At 39.6% G+C, this 14,875-nt stretch overlaps 1 protein-coding gene across 4 annotated transcripts in view; it reads right to left on the bottom strand.

The window, feature by feature from the left end:
• The window catches only part of mon2 (MON2 homolog, regulator of endosome-to-Golgi trafficking), a 39,769-nt gene that overhangs the window by 23,516 nt on the left and 1,378 nt on the right, over positions 1–14,875 (bottom strand). For all 4 annotated transcript variants that reach the window (XM_034586925.1, XM_034586924.1, XM_034586927.1 and 1 more), the window contains exons 2-7: positions 7,801–7,864; positions 5,411–5,538; positions 2,029–2,160; positions 1,691–1,820; positions 732–829; positions 212–337 (exon numbers count right to left, since the gene is read on the bottom strand). In XM_034586925.1, the coding sequence (XP_034442816.1) occupies positions 212–337; positions 732–829; positions 1,691–1,820; positions 2,029–2,160; positions 5,411–5,538; positions 7,801–7,864 (678 nt within the window). The remainder of the gene's footprint in view (positions 1–211; positions 338–731; positions 830–1,690; positions 1,821–2,028; positions 2,161–5,410; positions 5,539–7,800; positions 7,865–14,875) is intronic.

Consider the following 14,875-nt stretch of genomic DNA (forward strand, 5'->3'; position numbering starts at 1 on the left):
ACAACAGTTACAAAACATTTGTTTCACTACACAATCTCTGACATTAAGATATTAAATATATACAAGAGGTGGATAAAATAACAGAAATATCTGATTAATTAAAAATAAAGAGTAGGTCTGTATTTTTATTATCCATCTATTCTGGCAGTTTGTACAAAAGGCAAATTCCTTATCTAATAACACCACAACAAATATGTGACACAGTACATACCTGTAAGAATACACCCGGGAAATCATTGAGAACAGACTCCAGCAGCTCAAGGCCAAATGTCCGTGTCATCTCTGTCATCCCCACCAGCCAGTAGGGGGCATCAGCGTTGACAAGCTGGCACAAGTCCTGCACAGAGGCACAGAGCAGCATTCACAACAATGGCATGTTATGTCCTACACTCATCACAGTGGTTGAAACAGTGCAGTCACTGAGTTCTGCTGGCAGACCAAATCTCATCACAGAAAAGTACAGTGTGGGTGAGGAATGACGAGGGACTTGAGGACAAGGGACCTTTGACTTTGTGCAGATTTAATTTAAAAGCACAGATTCAAGAAATTACATGGTAGTGATGAATATTTTTAGCAGAAATGGGAACTACTCTGATTTCCTGTCTGTAGTCCACACACGATGAGGTCATGAGCCACGTTTCAAAGCCAGCTCAGACAAGGGTTTTACCCTTTGGCCAATGAAAGGAGAATGCAATGCTGTGTTGAAGGCTGCTGCCCCCTTGTGGGCTTACCTGGAACAGCATGTATGCATCTTTAGCACTGGGTCTCAGGGTACTAACAGACCGTCTGTTGGTGTTTCCCTGGACTGGAGGAGGATGCTCCACAATGCCTGAGGGGGAGGGGGATAATAATTTTAGGAATTTAAGAAATGTATTGATAGTACAACAGTAAAGCAGTTCTGTTAACAGAGTCAAAGTCAGATCAGACTACAGATTAAACTTCAGTGTATACAAGGAAATAACAGCCACCTTTTATTCCATATTCCATGCTTTCAAAATACATGGATTGTACTCATATTTTATATTCTATTAAATAGTAGAAAGAACTTTACTCATTGTAGCTACTAACTTTCTCTGGATTTAAACTCATGAATCCTGACACACTCAGTAGTCTCTATATAGATGAGCTCAGGATGTCTTACGTCCCATGATTCCTCAATTTTAGAAAATGTCAAACTTCCCGTTTCTGAATATTTTGTATGCATTGACTCACTGAACTTCCATCACTATATACACTGTTCAGACCTGGTACATAATGTCCCGAGTGATCCGATCACAAATGTTTAACGCAAAGTACAGGAACGCACCCATGGTGTGAGATCTGATCACTCAGACCACATTTGAAGATGGTCTGGACTAAATCTTTTTACTGTGTGAACACATATCTGTCCTGGGCTAAATATGAGACCCGCCTGCCCAGCTGACGCACTCTGATCCGTACTCATATTGGTTAAAAATTAAATAAATATCTTGATCATCACGAACACAAACGACGTAGTGATTAATTGCATTTTGAGCGGGAAAGTGAGATGTGATCACAAGTGGTCACAGGAGACACGTTCAGGATGCATTCAGGTGCACACTGAAGAACCTAATGTTGTCCACTTGTGATCGGATCTCTCAGGATGGATGTTAATACCAGGCTTATATTCTCTCCCCATTTCACCCAAATAGCAGCGCCAGCCTCCAACCTTTGAAACGCTCGTCCTCTGCCACCATCCTTTCGAACACCACAGTGACGACCTGCCTGACGGTGGCGGCCGCTGTGTTGTTGGTGATGGTGTCCTTGGTGAAGTGGAGACGGAAACACAGCACAATGGCCTGGACAGACAAAGGCAGACGTGGAACATAAAAGGCATTGTGTGAACACAGTGGGACAGTTTGATAGATCATGAAATTTGGCACCGTGTTATAATGCTGCACATCCTATATTAAATACATGAGTCCACCAGTACAGTACATAGGAATAGATTCAACGGAGTGGTGCATGTAAAGAGTTGGGAGATTTAGGGGTGTGTTGGCCTGGTACCTTGGAAAGTACTTCATCATGTACAACTGTGTTGGTGGTCAGCAGGACAAGGACCGTCTGTAGAAGTTTCAGCTCCTCCAAACCATTTTCCATCAGCTGCCACAACATGTTGATAATGTTCCCCGCTGCTGCCTGTTACACACACAAAAAAAACTTCAATTACAGCACTCACGCAGATTTATAGTTGAACATCAGGAGGCAGTATCACAGTCACAGGCTTTTAATAGACAAAAAGCAATGAGATATCAACCTGAGGTCACACACACACAGCTTATAATACCAGACATGCACAAAAACACACTTGAGGGAGCAGCTGGTGCTGCCTGCTCTGGGGGTCACGGAGTTCAAAAACACCAAATGTAGCTGCCAGTTGATATTATGTCACTTGATGCTGACTTTAAGTGACGCTGTGTCTCCTTTCTTGGGTCAAGCTGTCTTGGTGACTGACTGGCTGGAGACAAAGGAGCACGCTTTACTCCAAAAAATGGAAAAACAAATATATATAAGTTCGGTTTGTGTCCATGCTAGGACTGCAACCAGCATCTTTTTTCAATGAAGATTAAAATGTCATTTTTTGTTGTTTTAGCATTAATAAATAAAATAAAAAATCACTGAGACTATAAAACCAAAAGATAATAAATTTACAAGACTCGGAAAAAAAAAAACTTAAAATTCTCACGTTTGAGTGGATGAAACACTGATAATGAATTATCACTCAAACAATTGATTATCAAATTGATGTCTTATTGTTTTCCATCTGGTGATTTTATTTTTAGCTACACTACAGGATTTCACATGGCATGTTTCCCTGTTCAAAGAGTTTAAGCTTTATTACCACTCCCAAACAGTCCTACAGGCGTTTAGATGCAATTTGTGCACGATTTGCTTCAACATCGACTCAGTTACTGAATTTTATTGAATCAAGACCAACAATTATGTTTCCAGACACATTTCACTATGTAGTTGTAGTTCAGGAGCACACATCTGTTTTCCCTGCAGAGGGTGAAACCTCTTCAAATCTTGTTACCACAAGATGCCATCAACAATTCAGTGTCTCTGCTGTCCTTTTACAACTTGTTCTTTCGAGACATTTGAACTTCCCCAAGGAAACAAAATGACATCAACTATCAACAAAGTCTCTCTCTGTCTGAGATGTTTCTCTGCAGTGAAACCTCAAGAATCAATACTACGGTAGTGTGAGGCCCTTAGGTAGCTGTTAAACCTTCAGAGCTGCTGTTAAAGTGGCATAAATATGTATATATATATATATATTTATTTTAACATTTGAAATATTTTTCTCTATGGTTGTTAATCAATTATTATAAGGTTTTGAACTGTTGCTCAAACAAAGCAAAACGTGAAGATTTTAAATTGGGCCTTTTTTTTTTTTAAATGAGCTTCTGATATGGTCCACAGCATGAATTAGTCATGATGATTAGCTGCTACCCAAATGTGCATAATATCGACTGAAGAGAAGAAAGACAGTGGTTAAAAAAATTTCACAGCACAGCCCTTCATGTCACACTTCTCTTGTGAGAGTATTTATTCCGGGAGTGAGCACTTAGGCTCCCCCACCAAAAGGCAGGAGCTTTGACACGTATGCAAGCCTAATTAAAAAAAAATGCCTGACATCAGAATGTGGAGAGCATGGGATGGCTCAATAAAGCTTTTAATAACAGTCTTTTTATGGTGTATTAACAAGGCGCTTGTGCTGAAGCTCCAGGGTACCAGCTTTGAAACAGCTCTGATCTCTGGTCTGACTCCAGCTGAGTTGTTTGAAAGGTTCAAGACCTCTTTACTTATCAAGTGAAAATTATATTGAACCACACTGATGTTTGAGAAATTATTACAGTTACATATGTCCTGTAGATACAATTTTTCTAGGCCAATGGTTTCACAGAACACACAAACTCTGTAGATGACCCCATGGAAATCTAGAGGATGGACAACTGCAGGACAGAATGAGGAGTGGAGGAGGGGAGGCGCACAGCCAGCAGTGAGCAATACATTCAGACTAACCATTCAAATATTAAAATGGCTGATTGGGTATTGATGAGTTGCATTGATTTCTGTATTGATCTGAATGAGCCAGCCTAAAATGGTAGGTCAACGCCAATTTGCAAGCCGATGTGCACAGAATGTTTCTTTGGGAACATTGAGTTCTATGTCAATATGGAATATTTGATAATTCAAGAATTGGTAAGCAGGAGTCAGTCCGATTGATAACTGATTGAAAAACAGTGGTCCTGTACTAAGTGTGACAATCCATAAGATGCAAGTAATACCAATATTTGATTGAGACAAAGCTAATATAGCTGGAAAAAATTAAGATCTACTCTGAATGATTAGTGGATTTTATCATTTCAAACCCACAGTAGGGCTGGGTGATAAAATAACAGCAATAATTATAGCAACATATTCTTTATCAATAGCAGTACATATACTGTGTATGCACTGTGCAAGCATGATGAGGAAGTATAACACAGAATTGGTTTTAATGCTCTACCTCAGTTTTGAAAAACGTTTTCTGGGTGGCTGTGGGTAAGGATGAAGAGAGGGTCGTCCACTAACCAGAGGGTCAGTTGTGTGTGTGTGCGCGCGCGTGCGTGTGTGTGTGTGAAGACTTATTTGACTGATATGAAAATATCGCTAGCCCACATCGAGTCTGAAGATGTTTTCTCTGTATTCATGTTCTTCAGAAATTTAAATTTTCACAAATTGCTCAAATTTAGCATATCACACAACCTAATGGCAGATGACTTTATGCTAAATGACATACAACTGAGGGACCACACTCAAACTTGAGAACAGAGGGAGTCCTTGAAACACATACAACAAAAGTGCTGAATCTATTTAATAAGAAAGTGTTGGAGATCAGGTAGAGGAATGCACCAAAGTAAGTACTAGTCAGACATGTAAGCGAGTTCGAGGTGAGAGGAGGTGCTCTGAGGAGAGATGACAGAGAAGGACGCCCCTGCACTGATAACATTCGGCAGCTCAACAAGAAATGCATTTCCTTCAGGACTACACAGGAAAATCATTTCCCAAAGGACACAGGTATTGACTTGGCTCTCAGAAGATGATAATCACCAGGTTAGACAAATATTCACATTCTGACTCAAGCTATATAACAACATATTTTGTTGCTATGAAAGTTTAATAGTATTTTACAACCATGAATCAAGAAAGGCCTAAAAGTGTTTCATATTTCAAATTACACAACTGTATGTTATTTTTTTCTTTTACCATATTCCATTAGGCTTTTAATATATGGATCTCTATTTTTTGCGTGTACATAAGTCAACTATGAACATAGGCCACAGGGTGCTGCATTTATACATCAGAGTTCATTTAAAATACCGAGCCAGCTCCCTGTCCTCACCTCAGATACCACTTCATGGGACATGAGTCTCTGGATGGCAGCCAGACACAACTGGGTGATCTTTGGCTCTTTGGTGCCACAGCCCATCAGGAAAGGCTGCACCACCTCTGAGCTGTTCTCCTTCAGAGCTGCAGGGAAAGGACACAGATAAGGATGAATGTCACGATGCATTTTCTGGATATCTGTAAACGGATATATTTTGGGAATAAAACCACATTTCATTTCAGTATTCTGAAACAACATATTCAGAAAATTAAGAAAATAAACAATTTATATTCATGCAAAATGAAAACGTAAATGCACAACTAAATCAGTCGGGCTAGATGGATTGTGGATCGCGGTGGCATCTGATCGTAGTGGCAGCTACTATGATTAGACTGCTTGACATACAATACGCCTACTCACATACTTGCTGATGTTCTCAGTTACAAGTGGCAACTATTACAAATTGTGATTTGTGAATATGGGCTATAAAAATAATATTTGATTGATTGATAGATTATGCAAAAAGATTATCCAATTACCTTTTACTCTAAAATATGAGATATATTCGTACTTTATTAAAATCATTATTATTATCATTAGCAATAATAATGTTATTATTATTAGTTCACAATGTCATGTAAAGACTATGAAATGAAAGTGTAGTATTTGTACATGTGGTCCGTCTATTCAGAACACAGTGAACAGGATTCAGTCTCTTCAATGATTCAGATGTGCACAACAAGTTTCACCAATCTTTTTCTAACAAAAAGCAAACATAGACAAAAACTGCTGCAGTGAATAACAGTGCAGTTACTGTGGGGGCAGCTGGAGCTGGACAGTCGTCAGTGGAATTCAGAAAATTTTGGTTTTTTGTCAACTCTGCAAATGTTACAAAAAGCAGGAATTTGTTTATCTAGGCAGCACTGACACTATTTCCTATTCAAGTGATGAGAGACCAGTCACACTTGAAACGGCTCTATAGCCTCAATCAGGGCAACTAACAAACAAAGCTGAGGCCTGAACACTAATATTCATGAATATGCAGCTCTTCGTTATCTTACAGTTCAATGCGTGAGTAACCAATATGATCATATTGTGTTGTGAAGGAATCAAAAGGGTAATGTTCTTACTGTAAGATGTGCTTGACTCACCACAGACTGACTTCATTAAGTAACAAAGTAAATAAACATATATAAACACATTAATATTATTGTTTGCTTGTATATATTCATTCATATTGGATAGTGTGTATTAATTAACCAACTAAAAAAACATGAACAGTATCAATAAAAATCTCATTGACATGTTCAAATTCTATTCAAACAACTCAAATATATACAATAACCTTGAGGGGGAATTCATGAAAATTACTCAATATAGTCAGTGGTGGTTAACCACCACCTAGGGCTGGGCGATATGGAAAAATGTTTTATCATGATATCTTTTTAAATATCAGTCAATATTAATATATATCACGATATATATCAAATCAGCGCAACTGCACTGAGGTGCATTAACAAGGGACTCTGCTCCTCTGATGTTTTCTCATCTCTCACATGTACTACTGATCTTTATAAAAACCTGTTGAGTTAATATTTATGTTCCTGGATAAACGAGGCGTCGCTTCTTCTGCAACAATGAAGTTAAAACACAGCATTGAGTCATAATCTGCGGGAAGAACTTCTCTTCTGTCTGCAGGAGAGTGTGTGTCGGATCATGACTCTGAATCGTTCTGGTCCCTTTAACCCTGATGTTCTGACATTACGTCACGTTATGTCTCGTGTTGTGTAGCAGGTTGATACATGTGTCTCATAAACTCCACAGCGAATCAAACAAACACAAAGTAAACATCAGTTCTGTACATGTCCTAATAACTTGTGATCAGTGATGATGTTTATGGTTACAGTGTCATGTGAGTGCAGGTCAGAGGGGGAGTGAGGAGGAACCAGACTCCGACAGAGACTCTGACACAGGACGAGCGGACCTTTAATGTGTGTCTGTCTGATCCTGAAGCAGATGTGGTTATAATTATTCAGCGGCGGGAAATCGCTAAAACAATGAACGTAGTGGAAAACATGAATCGATTATGTTCTGTCTCTGCATCGATGCAGAGTCGTCCTCCTCTCTGCAGGAGCCCAAACATTAACATGTGTGCTGCTGCTCCTACACTCTGCGCTGTGTGCGTCAACCTAACCTGATCTGGGTTTAACTATATTCTAGACACATGATTGGTTCGGCAAGGATTCATTCGCATTATCATTGGCTGTTTGTGTTGTCTGTCAAAACAAGGATGGAATGAGTTCTATCGACCATGTCTTAAATTTCTACCAAGGACAAGTTATCTTGCGATAGTTAATCGTTTTATCGCCCAGCCCGACCACCACCCTTCTCTCTTTCTCACTCACCTGCCAGTATGCCTGTATTCCTGGCTGCAATGGTCTTAATCTTCACAATGCCAGACTCTGCAGCCTGCAAGAGAGGGAGAGAGGAGACATTTAGGTTAACTCATGAATATTATGCGTATTAGGCGGTGCTGATGGTGAAGCACCACTATGCTACAGGTAGTAGACACCACTTGTGCTAATACATGGCAACAGGGGAGAAAGAGAAAGGACAGAGGGGGGCAGGTGAATCTACAAAGAAGGGGCTTCGACTTGAGAGGGATGCACCAGTAGAAAAGTGATTTCCCCAGTGAGGTGTCTGGCAGGGGCAAGATGCTAAGAATTAGAAAAGGGGGAAAGGAGGATTGTCAAGAGAGAGCGAGAGAGAGAAAGGGTAGGAGGAGGGGATGACATGGACACAGACTAAATGTGAATCAGTGTGTGTGAAAGAAAGAGATTTTCAGCATTTACCAGTCAAAATAGAAGCTCTTATCTTTCTACCACAAGCCTGTCATATCTCTGGAACCTCTTCTTCTCTCCTCAGTATTAATCCCCATCACGGCTCCGTCTCAACTGATTCAACCACTTTCGCTCTTCCCTCCCCAAACAGTCTTCTCTTCTGACTCGTTTTTTTTCCTTGTTACTACAAGTATCAGAAACTGTCAATTTTCATCTAAAAGATGCAACGTGTTACCCTGAGACGAAGAACTCACAACTGCAGACTAAAAGAGCATAATATTGAATAACTGGATGAGAACTTTTCTTGACATCTAATCTGATGAATCTTACAGTGAACAAAGGCGGTGTGCAAGGAATTAAAGGGATAGCTCATCGAAAATGAAAATTCACTCATTATCTATTTACCACTATGCACTAGACATTTTATGTTTATTTTTCAGTTTATTTTTTGTTATGTGGTTGCAAGTTACTTCAATTGTATTGGATGTGGCTGCAATGCTGTTTAGCCCTGAAACTCCAAAAGTGTTTTGTGGACTCAGACACTTCACCCACCCATCCATCGGCATAGTGGTGAATGAGTGTATTTTCATTTTTTCTGTGAACTATCCCTTTAAGTAAATATGAAGTATTCACTATGTTTTTGTCATTGCCATAAAAATGGCACTCAGTAGAGCACATACCTCCACCAAGGCCTAACAGTCTCCTCAAACTCAACCAACCTAAATTGCCTCTCTGTTTTTTGTTTGATTCATGACCAGCGTCACAAGCGCAGCAGAACCAACGCGTTGGAAACTGTCTGTCTTGTTCACGTGTGTTGCATCTTGCACGACACAAATCACCGTTGCACGTCATTCCAAAGATGTAAACAGTAAGTAACCAACGTTCATGGCTATTTACATGCCTACGCCCAGAAGTTCAATACACGTCATAATGTCGCCGAAATAATAAAGAAGAAATGATCACCTTCACCTGGGTGTTACGTTTTCATGGCTGCCAATTGGAACCTGAGCCGATAAAGACATGTGTTTATTGCAGAGTCACTTGACTTAATTGTGGCCACATTGCAGGAGCTAATTATTAGTGGGGGTTTGTTATTGTTAAAAAGTGGCTATATCAGTCTTCTAAATGTGCCTGATTCCAGAAGTTAGTGGTCTTTTCCTTGACCTGTACCTCACCCTTCCACTAAGTTTAAATACATTTTAAAGGGTTTTTTGCATAGTCCTGCAAAGACAAATAAACAAGCAGCAATGAAAACAAGACTATCTTGGCAGATGTAACAACATTCATCACCACTGTAGATATTACTTCATATGCAAATTGCAGCATCTAGTCACATCAGTTATATAAAGTACCTGACATCTGTTTGCTCAACCGAACAAGCACGCAGTCAATGAGCAAATATTACCTTGATGTGTTTATTCAGGCAGCCACTATGTGGTCTGACTGCATTTCAAGCATGAATGTGCTATAACTGTTTCCATCCCATTGTCATATAAGGTCTGTGGTTACATAAATACAGCATCATTTTGAATTACAAGCCCTTTTATCTTCATGACCACTGAGTGACAATTTCCAATTCAACATGAGGAAAACAAAGCTGTAAGGCAATTTTACCACTCCCTTCTCTGTGTATATAAGATAAAAGTATAATGTAATTATGCGCAAATCATTCTACTTTTGATTGAACAGCCCTGATGGTGAGAAATACTGCCCAAAATATTTGGCCAACAATGCAACAGTCGCTTTAACAAGTAATTCGAAGAGCCACAAGGTCAAGGCCCTTTAAAAGTCAACAACTCAGAACCTTCTGAATCGCTGGTTCACAAGCAGCCTCTGGCAAATACAAACTGAGAACTGGCCTATTACCATACAGCTCCTTAAAAAGTTAATCTTGAAAAAAATGCCAGGCTCCCTCTGCTCCATTGTTCCTCACAGAGGCCAAGTTCATTACAGGGCAATGAGGCGAACACAGAGAGCTTTTTAGTCCCAAATAACGGCCACCCTGTGGAGGCTGCTATTAATATAAACAGAGATTGAGACATTAAGATACTGCAGCTATGATGAATGACTATAAAGTGGCAGTACTGCAGAGTCTGGGAGAGAAGTGAGTTTATTTTTTAACAAACAACTTAAACAATACTATATAATAAATGCCTGGGAAATGTTTTCTCTCTCACTGGTCATATAAATTTATGCTATTTAGATTATAGCTGCTGTTTGATGAGTTTAGGGATGCATAAATGGATTATTTAAATTGATTTTTAATCGAGTGAAAAATTTTAATTAAATTTTTTGTTCCTTTTTCATCATTGTTAAATCAATATGTTTGGGCTCTGCTCGTCAGACTAAACATTATATTTGAAGAAATTACTGCTGGGTGCTGCTGGTTTTCAGGTGTCAATCTAGTCAAACGAGAGGAGTCAACCAGACAATCTGCAGCCTCTGTCCCAAGGGCAGCAGGACAGAGGAGCATGTTTTTTCCCAATCACAGTGTTATAAATAAAACTATTTATAATCAAGTTCTAAATAGGGTTTCAAGTCCCCTTGAAATACTTGTGACAAGAGCCTCCTTTGTACTTAAGTGGCCATCTCTTTATAAAAACAGCGAGAATCAATTGGCATTGAGGATACGGTTGGCCCCAAGTATGTTCTTATATATGAAGGTGATTTAATGGGATTGAGTCCTCTTTGATTGGCTGAGGATGTGAACTGCACATCTCCTTCTGTTTTTTCTGCAGAAACTGTGTGTCAGTCCAATAAGAGAACGAGGAAACCTATAAATGCTTCAAATTAGAAGCTGAGTGTTTGAGTTCCCTCTTCTTTCAGCCTCGAGTGGAGCAATCATCCAGTGACAATAAATATCTGCATATGGCACATATTAAAAGTTTTGTGCACAAACATCTCTCCACAGTGAAAATCCATCTTGGCCTACTGGCTGATGGAGTTCAATGACGACTAAAGGCAGTGAAATCTCTCATTTTGCATGTTAAAACACTTTCCATCTACTTCCTCATAGAAAGTACTGTTTACGCTTTCCGTTGTAAATTATAGGCCTCACTTCTCTCTGAAACCTGTCTGCAGTGTGAAGTCACCACTATGTGTTGGGAAACACTCGCCCCTACTGATGTCACTTTAAGAGAGAGCATGAACAACAGACATATCCAGTTAATGGTATATCTGAAGATGGATTGCTCTAATCAGTCTTTCTGAAAAGCTAAAACCTGCGTCAAAAGGTTTTTTTCTATATTCAAGGGTAGATGGGTTGCTACAGTAATAACTGCACTAGATAGTAACATTTTAAAACGTTATTTTAACCAAGTTTGGAGGACGATCATTGTGTTTGCATTAAACAGCCAGTTAACCAGTGACGTTTAGAAACTGGCATGCTGTCAAGGCCTCAATGGTTGCTATAGCTGAATGTTTACACGGTTGTACTTTTACTTTAAGTCTCTAAGGATGAACTCAATAGGGCTTGAAAATGTGTTCAGTACCAGCTAATATGTATTCATAGAATCGGGTGTAAGAAGTATAGAAAATTGTCATAGCATGCTTATAGTTCTAGAGCGATGGTACATTTTGTTTAAAACAGGCAGTTTTATGATTTTGGTGATCTTATTTCATACAGTAAAATAATTATTCAAGTATTTCCCATGCCAATATTTCTATAATTCCACAAATGCAAACAATTTAGCTAAATACTGAACAAATTTGATTTGAAAATCTGAAAAACCGGACGATAGCGACATTAAATAATCTTCCAACCAGCACATGCTACTTCCTTAGTCAAGGCTGGTAACTAAAGCCCCTTTTCCACTGGTCAAAAACACCCACTAACACCAGGCTTCTCTCTTCAATGGGAATGGATACAACTGGCTTTCACTCCTGAGTCAAATGACTCTTTTATGCAATCTCTTATTTTTTCTGTTTTGTTCTGTGTTGTTGTATCCCCATGTATTTTGTAATTTTGTTTAGATAAATACCATAGAAAGATGAGATAGATAAGTGCTATAGAAATTAAGTTTCATTATTGTTATTATTGTGTCAGGACCGGGCTGCAGCAGGAAATGCTCAGCAGATTCACTTCTTCTCCAGACCTTCATTTTGTGGAGATGCTCAAAGCTGAACTGACCCACGTCTGAGTGCCAGCTCATTTCTTCGCAAATCAACATTAGGGAAGCCCACCACAGATTGACTTCCTCAGAACACTGCAAGAGTCTCTAAACTCAGCAGTTTTTTGGAACTGACGTTGCATATAATGGAAAAGGATTATTCAGTTTCAGAGCTTCAGTGCAGACGTGTCAGTTCACCAAATCCTTGCAGGGTGTTGCTTGTAATTTTGTCTCTGTACAGCCGTCATGACCTGTCTAGCAAATGAGTTGAGCTAAGTGAGCCATACAAAGGTTCCCCGTGGTGCTTTCATTAATTCTGCAGGTTTTCCTCTGACAAGCACGCAGTCACATTTCACTGTGAGACGCATCCAGTTGACAGCACCTGACTCATCCACAGAGAGAGCGGAGGGATGTCTGATAGGTCGTTTTTTTTTTTTTCAACTATGCAAAAGCCATCAGAGCACAACCAAATGCAAAAGCCCTGATGGTTTCACTGACTGCTGCTCAATGAAAAGGAGGTTCTGAGTGTGAAGTTATGATAAAAGAAAAAGAAAAAAAATCTATGAGACATTCTTACCCCAGAGAAAACATTGGCTGTGGTGCAATGACACTGTGGGAGATGGACTGGGAAATTGGCTGGGAAATGAGGACAGGGCTTCCTTGGGCTTCTTTTGCAACAGGGATACAGTGCTTTGGTATTAATATTATATATCTATATATATATTACTATGATAGTTTAGGATCAAACAAGTTTAACCTAAAATTCTTTATTTAAATCTAGAAATTTAATACATTTAAATTAAATATTTGATTGATTATATTACATTTCAGCACTGAAGTAAATGAGGACCACACGGTTGTGCTGTAACAGCCGTACAAATAATTTCAATTCAAGCAACAGCTTGTGATCCTCAGCTTGTTTTGTTGGGGTAACAGCCAAGCTAATATATTATCATGATGGCCTAAATTGGAAAAAGGACATTCCAATCACACAACACTATCAACCACAGCGCTGGTGGGCTCAGGTTGTGGGTGACATCAAAGTGGTTCGCTGCCCTCCTGTGAGCCTTGAGGGAGAGATGCTTGTACGGACCAGGAAACCTGGGTGATGATAAATCGATATTTAAAGAAGATGTTTCTTAAGGGCTCCAGGCCAGGGCCAGCAAGCAGCCTTTTGACGTGAGACCAGCTGTGTGCTTTTCAAGGTTCTGTGTGACACCTCATTTCGAAGCATCCAGCTCTCAAGTCAAGGGATTGAATCAATTTGCAGTGAGAGGAACACAAAGGCACTAGGGAGCCTTCGCTGAGGTATTTCTCTCATTTTTAATATTATCTTTATCCAAGGTGGAGACCTGAGAGAAAACAAACCAAGCTGGCAGTTGATGCATATTTCCAAAACCGCAAATGCCCCAAATACAGAAGAACATTTCATGTTAAGACCTGTGTGACCTCTGTTACATATAGGCAAGTTAACAGTGAGCAGGCTATACATGGGGAATTACAGGGAATTAGGGTAAAGAGGCTCCGGCTGAGATGGTGTCGGTTGAACTACATAACTTTGGCAAACACAAGCTATACCCTGTGTGCATTTTAGTGAGAAGAAAATGAACGAACAGCAGCCTTCTGATTCGGAACCGCAGCACTGTCAATCCACTAAGCAACAAAAAGTGAAAGGAGGTTGTGCCCAAGATCCTATGTCACCAACCTCATATTTATACATACATCTATTACTCTTTTAGTATTTTCATTCAGGGGTAATGAAAAAAACTCCAGATGTTAATCAACTCTGACCCAGCCCTGTGGAAGCAGCTGAGAGCCGAGCACATAATAAGTTGTTGATTGAGGCAAAGTGGTGTCATAAAAGCTGGGTTTACTGTCTTCTGCGTGTCACTCTTAACAAAACACACATATACGCTATAAAAGACATCGCATCCGTCCCCCTCCCACCACTCTGTGCCCACCAAGCCATGATGTCACGACAAAATGTAACCAGCACTGCTAAACAAGGAAGCCACTGAGCTCACACAAACAGTAAGTCACTATGACGAATGAATATATTAAACAAAAACACTAGTCAGTCATGGCTTTGGTTCTGTCAATACACCCACAACGTGCAACATGAGATCCTTGACAAACAACCTCAGGCTAAGCATTGTATTTTTATAACAGAAGTTAGAAACAATAAAGTTTCCTAAAATAACTTAATTGGAATTTGTCTTAGGAAATCAATGCAACACTGCCACAGTATAAGAATAAAGAAATAAAGGGCTGCTTCTTACAAATGACAAGAAGAGTTCTCACTAAAGGTATCGATCCAACCATGATGATTGTTGTGGTGTTAGCTGGGGAAGTTCTGAGGTATTAATCTCTGATTTCTGCAGACACTCAAATAAAATGAACATATGCCTGAGGTACCCAAAGCAGTGGAAGATAACAGCAACATATCTAGTGACGATACCAAAATAATCAGAAATCAGAATGACCAACAGACCTTATGTACATGTCCACAAACAGTATGTGTATATCTTACT

Source organism: Hippoglossus hippoglossus, chromosome 6 (assembly GCF_009819705.1).
Source record: "Hippoglossus hippoglossus isolate fHipHip1 chromosome 6, fHipHip1.pri, whole genome shotgun sequence".
Taxonomy (NCBI): Eukaryota; Metazoa; Chordata; class Actinopteri; order Pleuronectiformes; family Pleuronectidae; genus Hippoglossus; species Hippoglossus hippoglossus.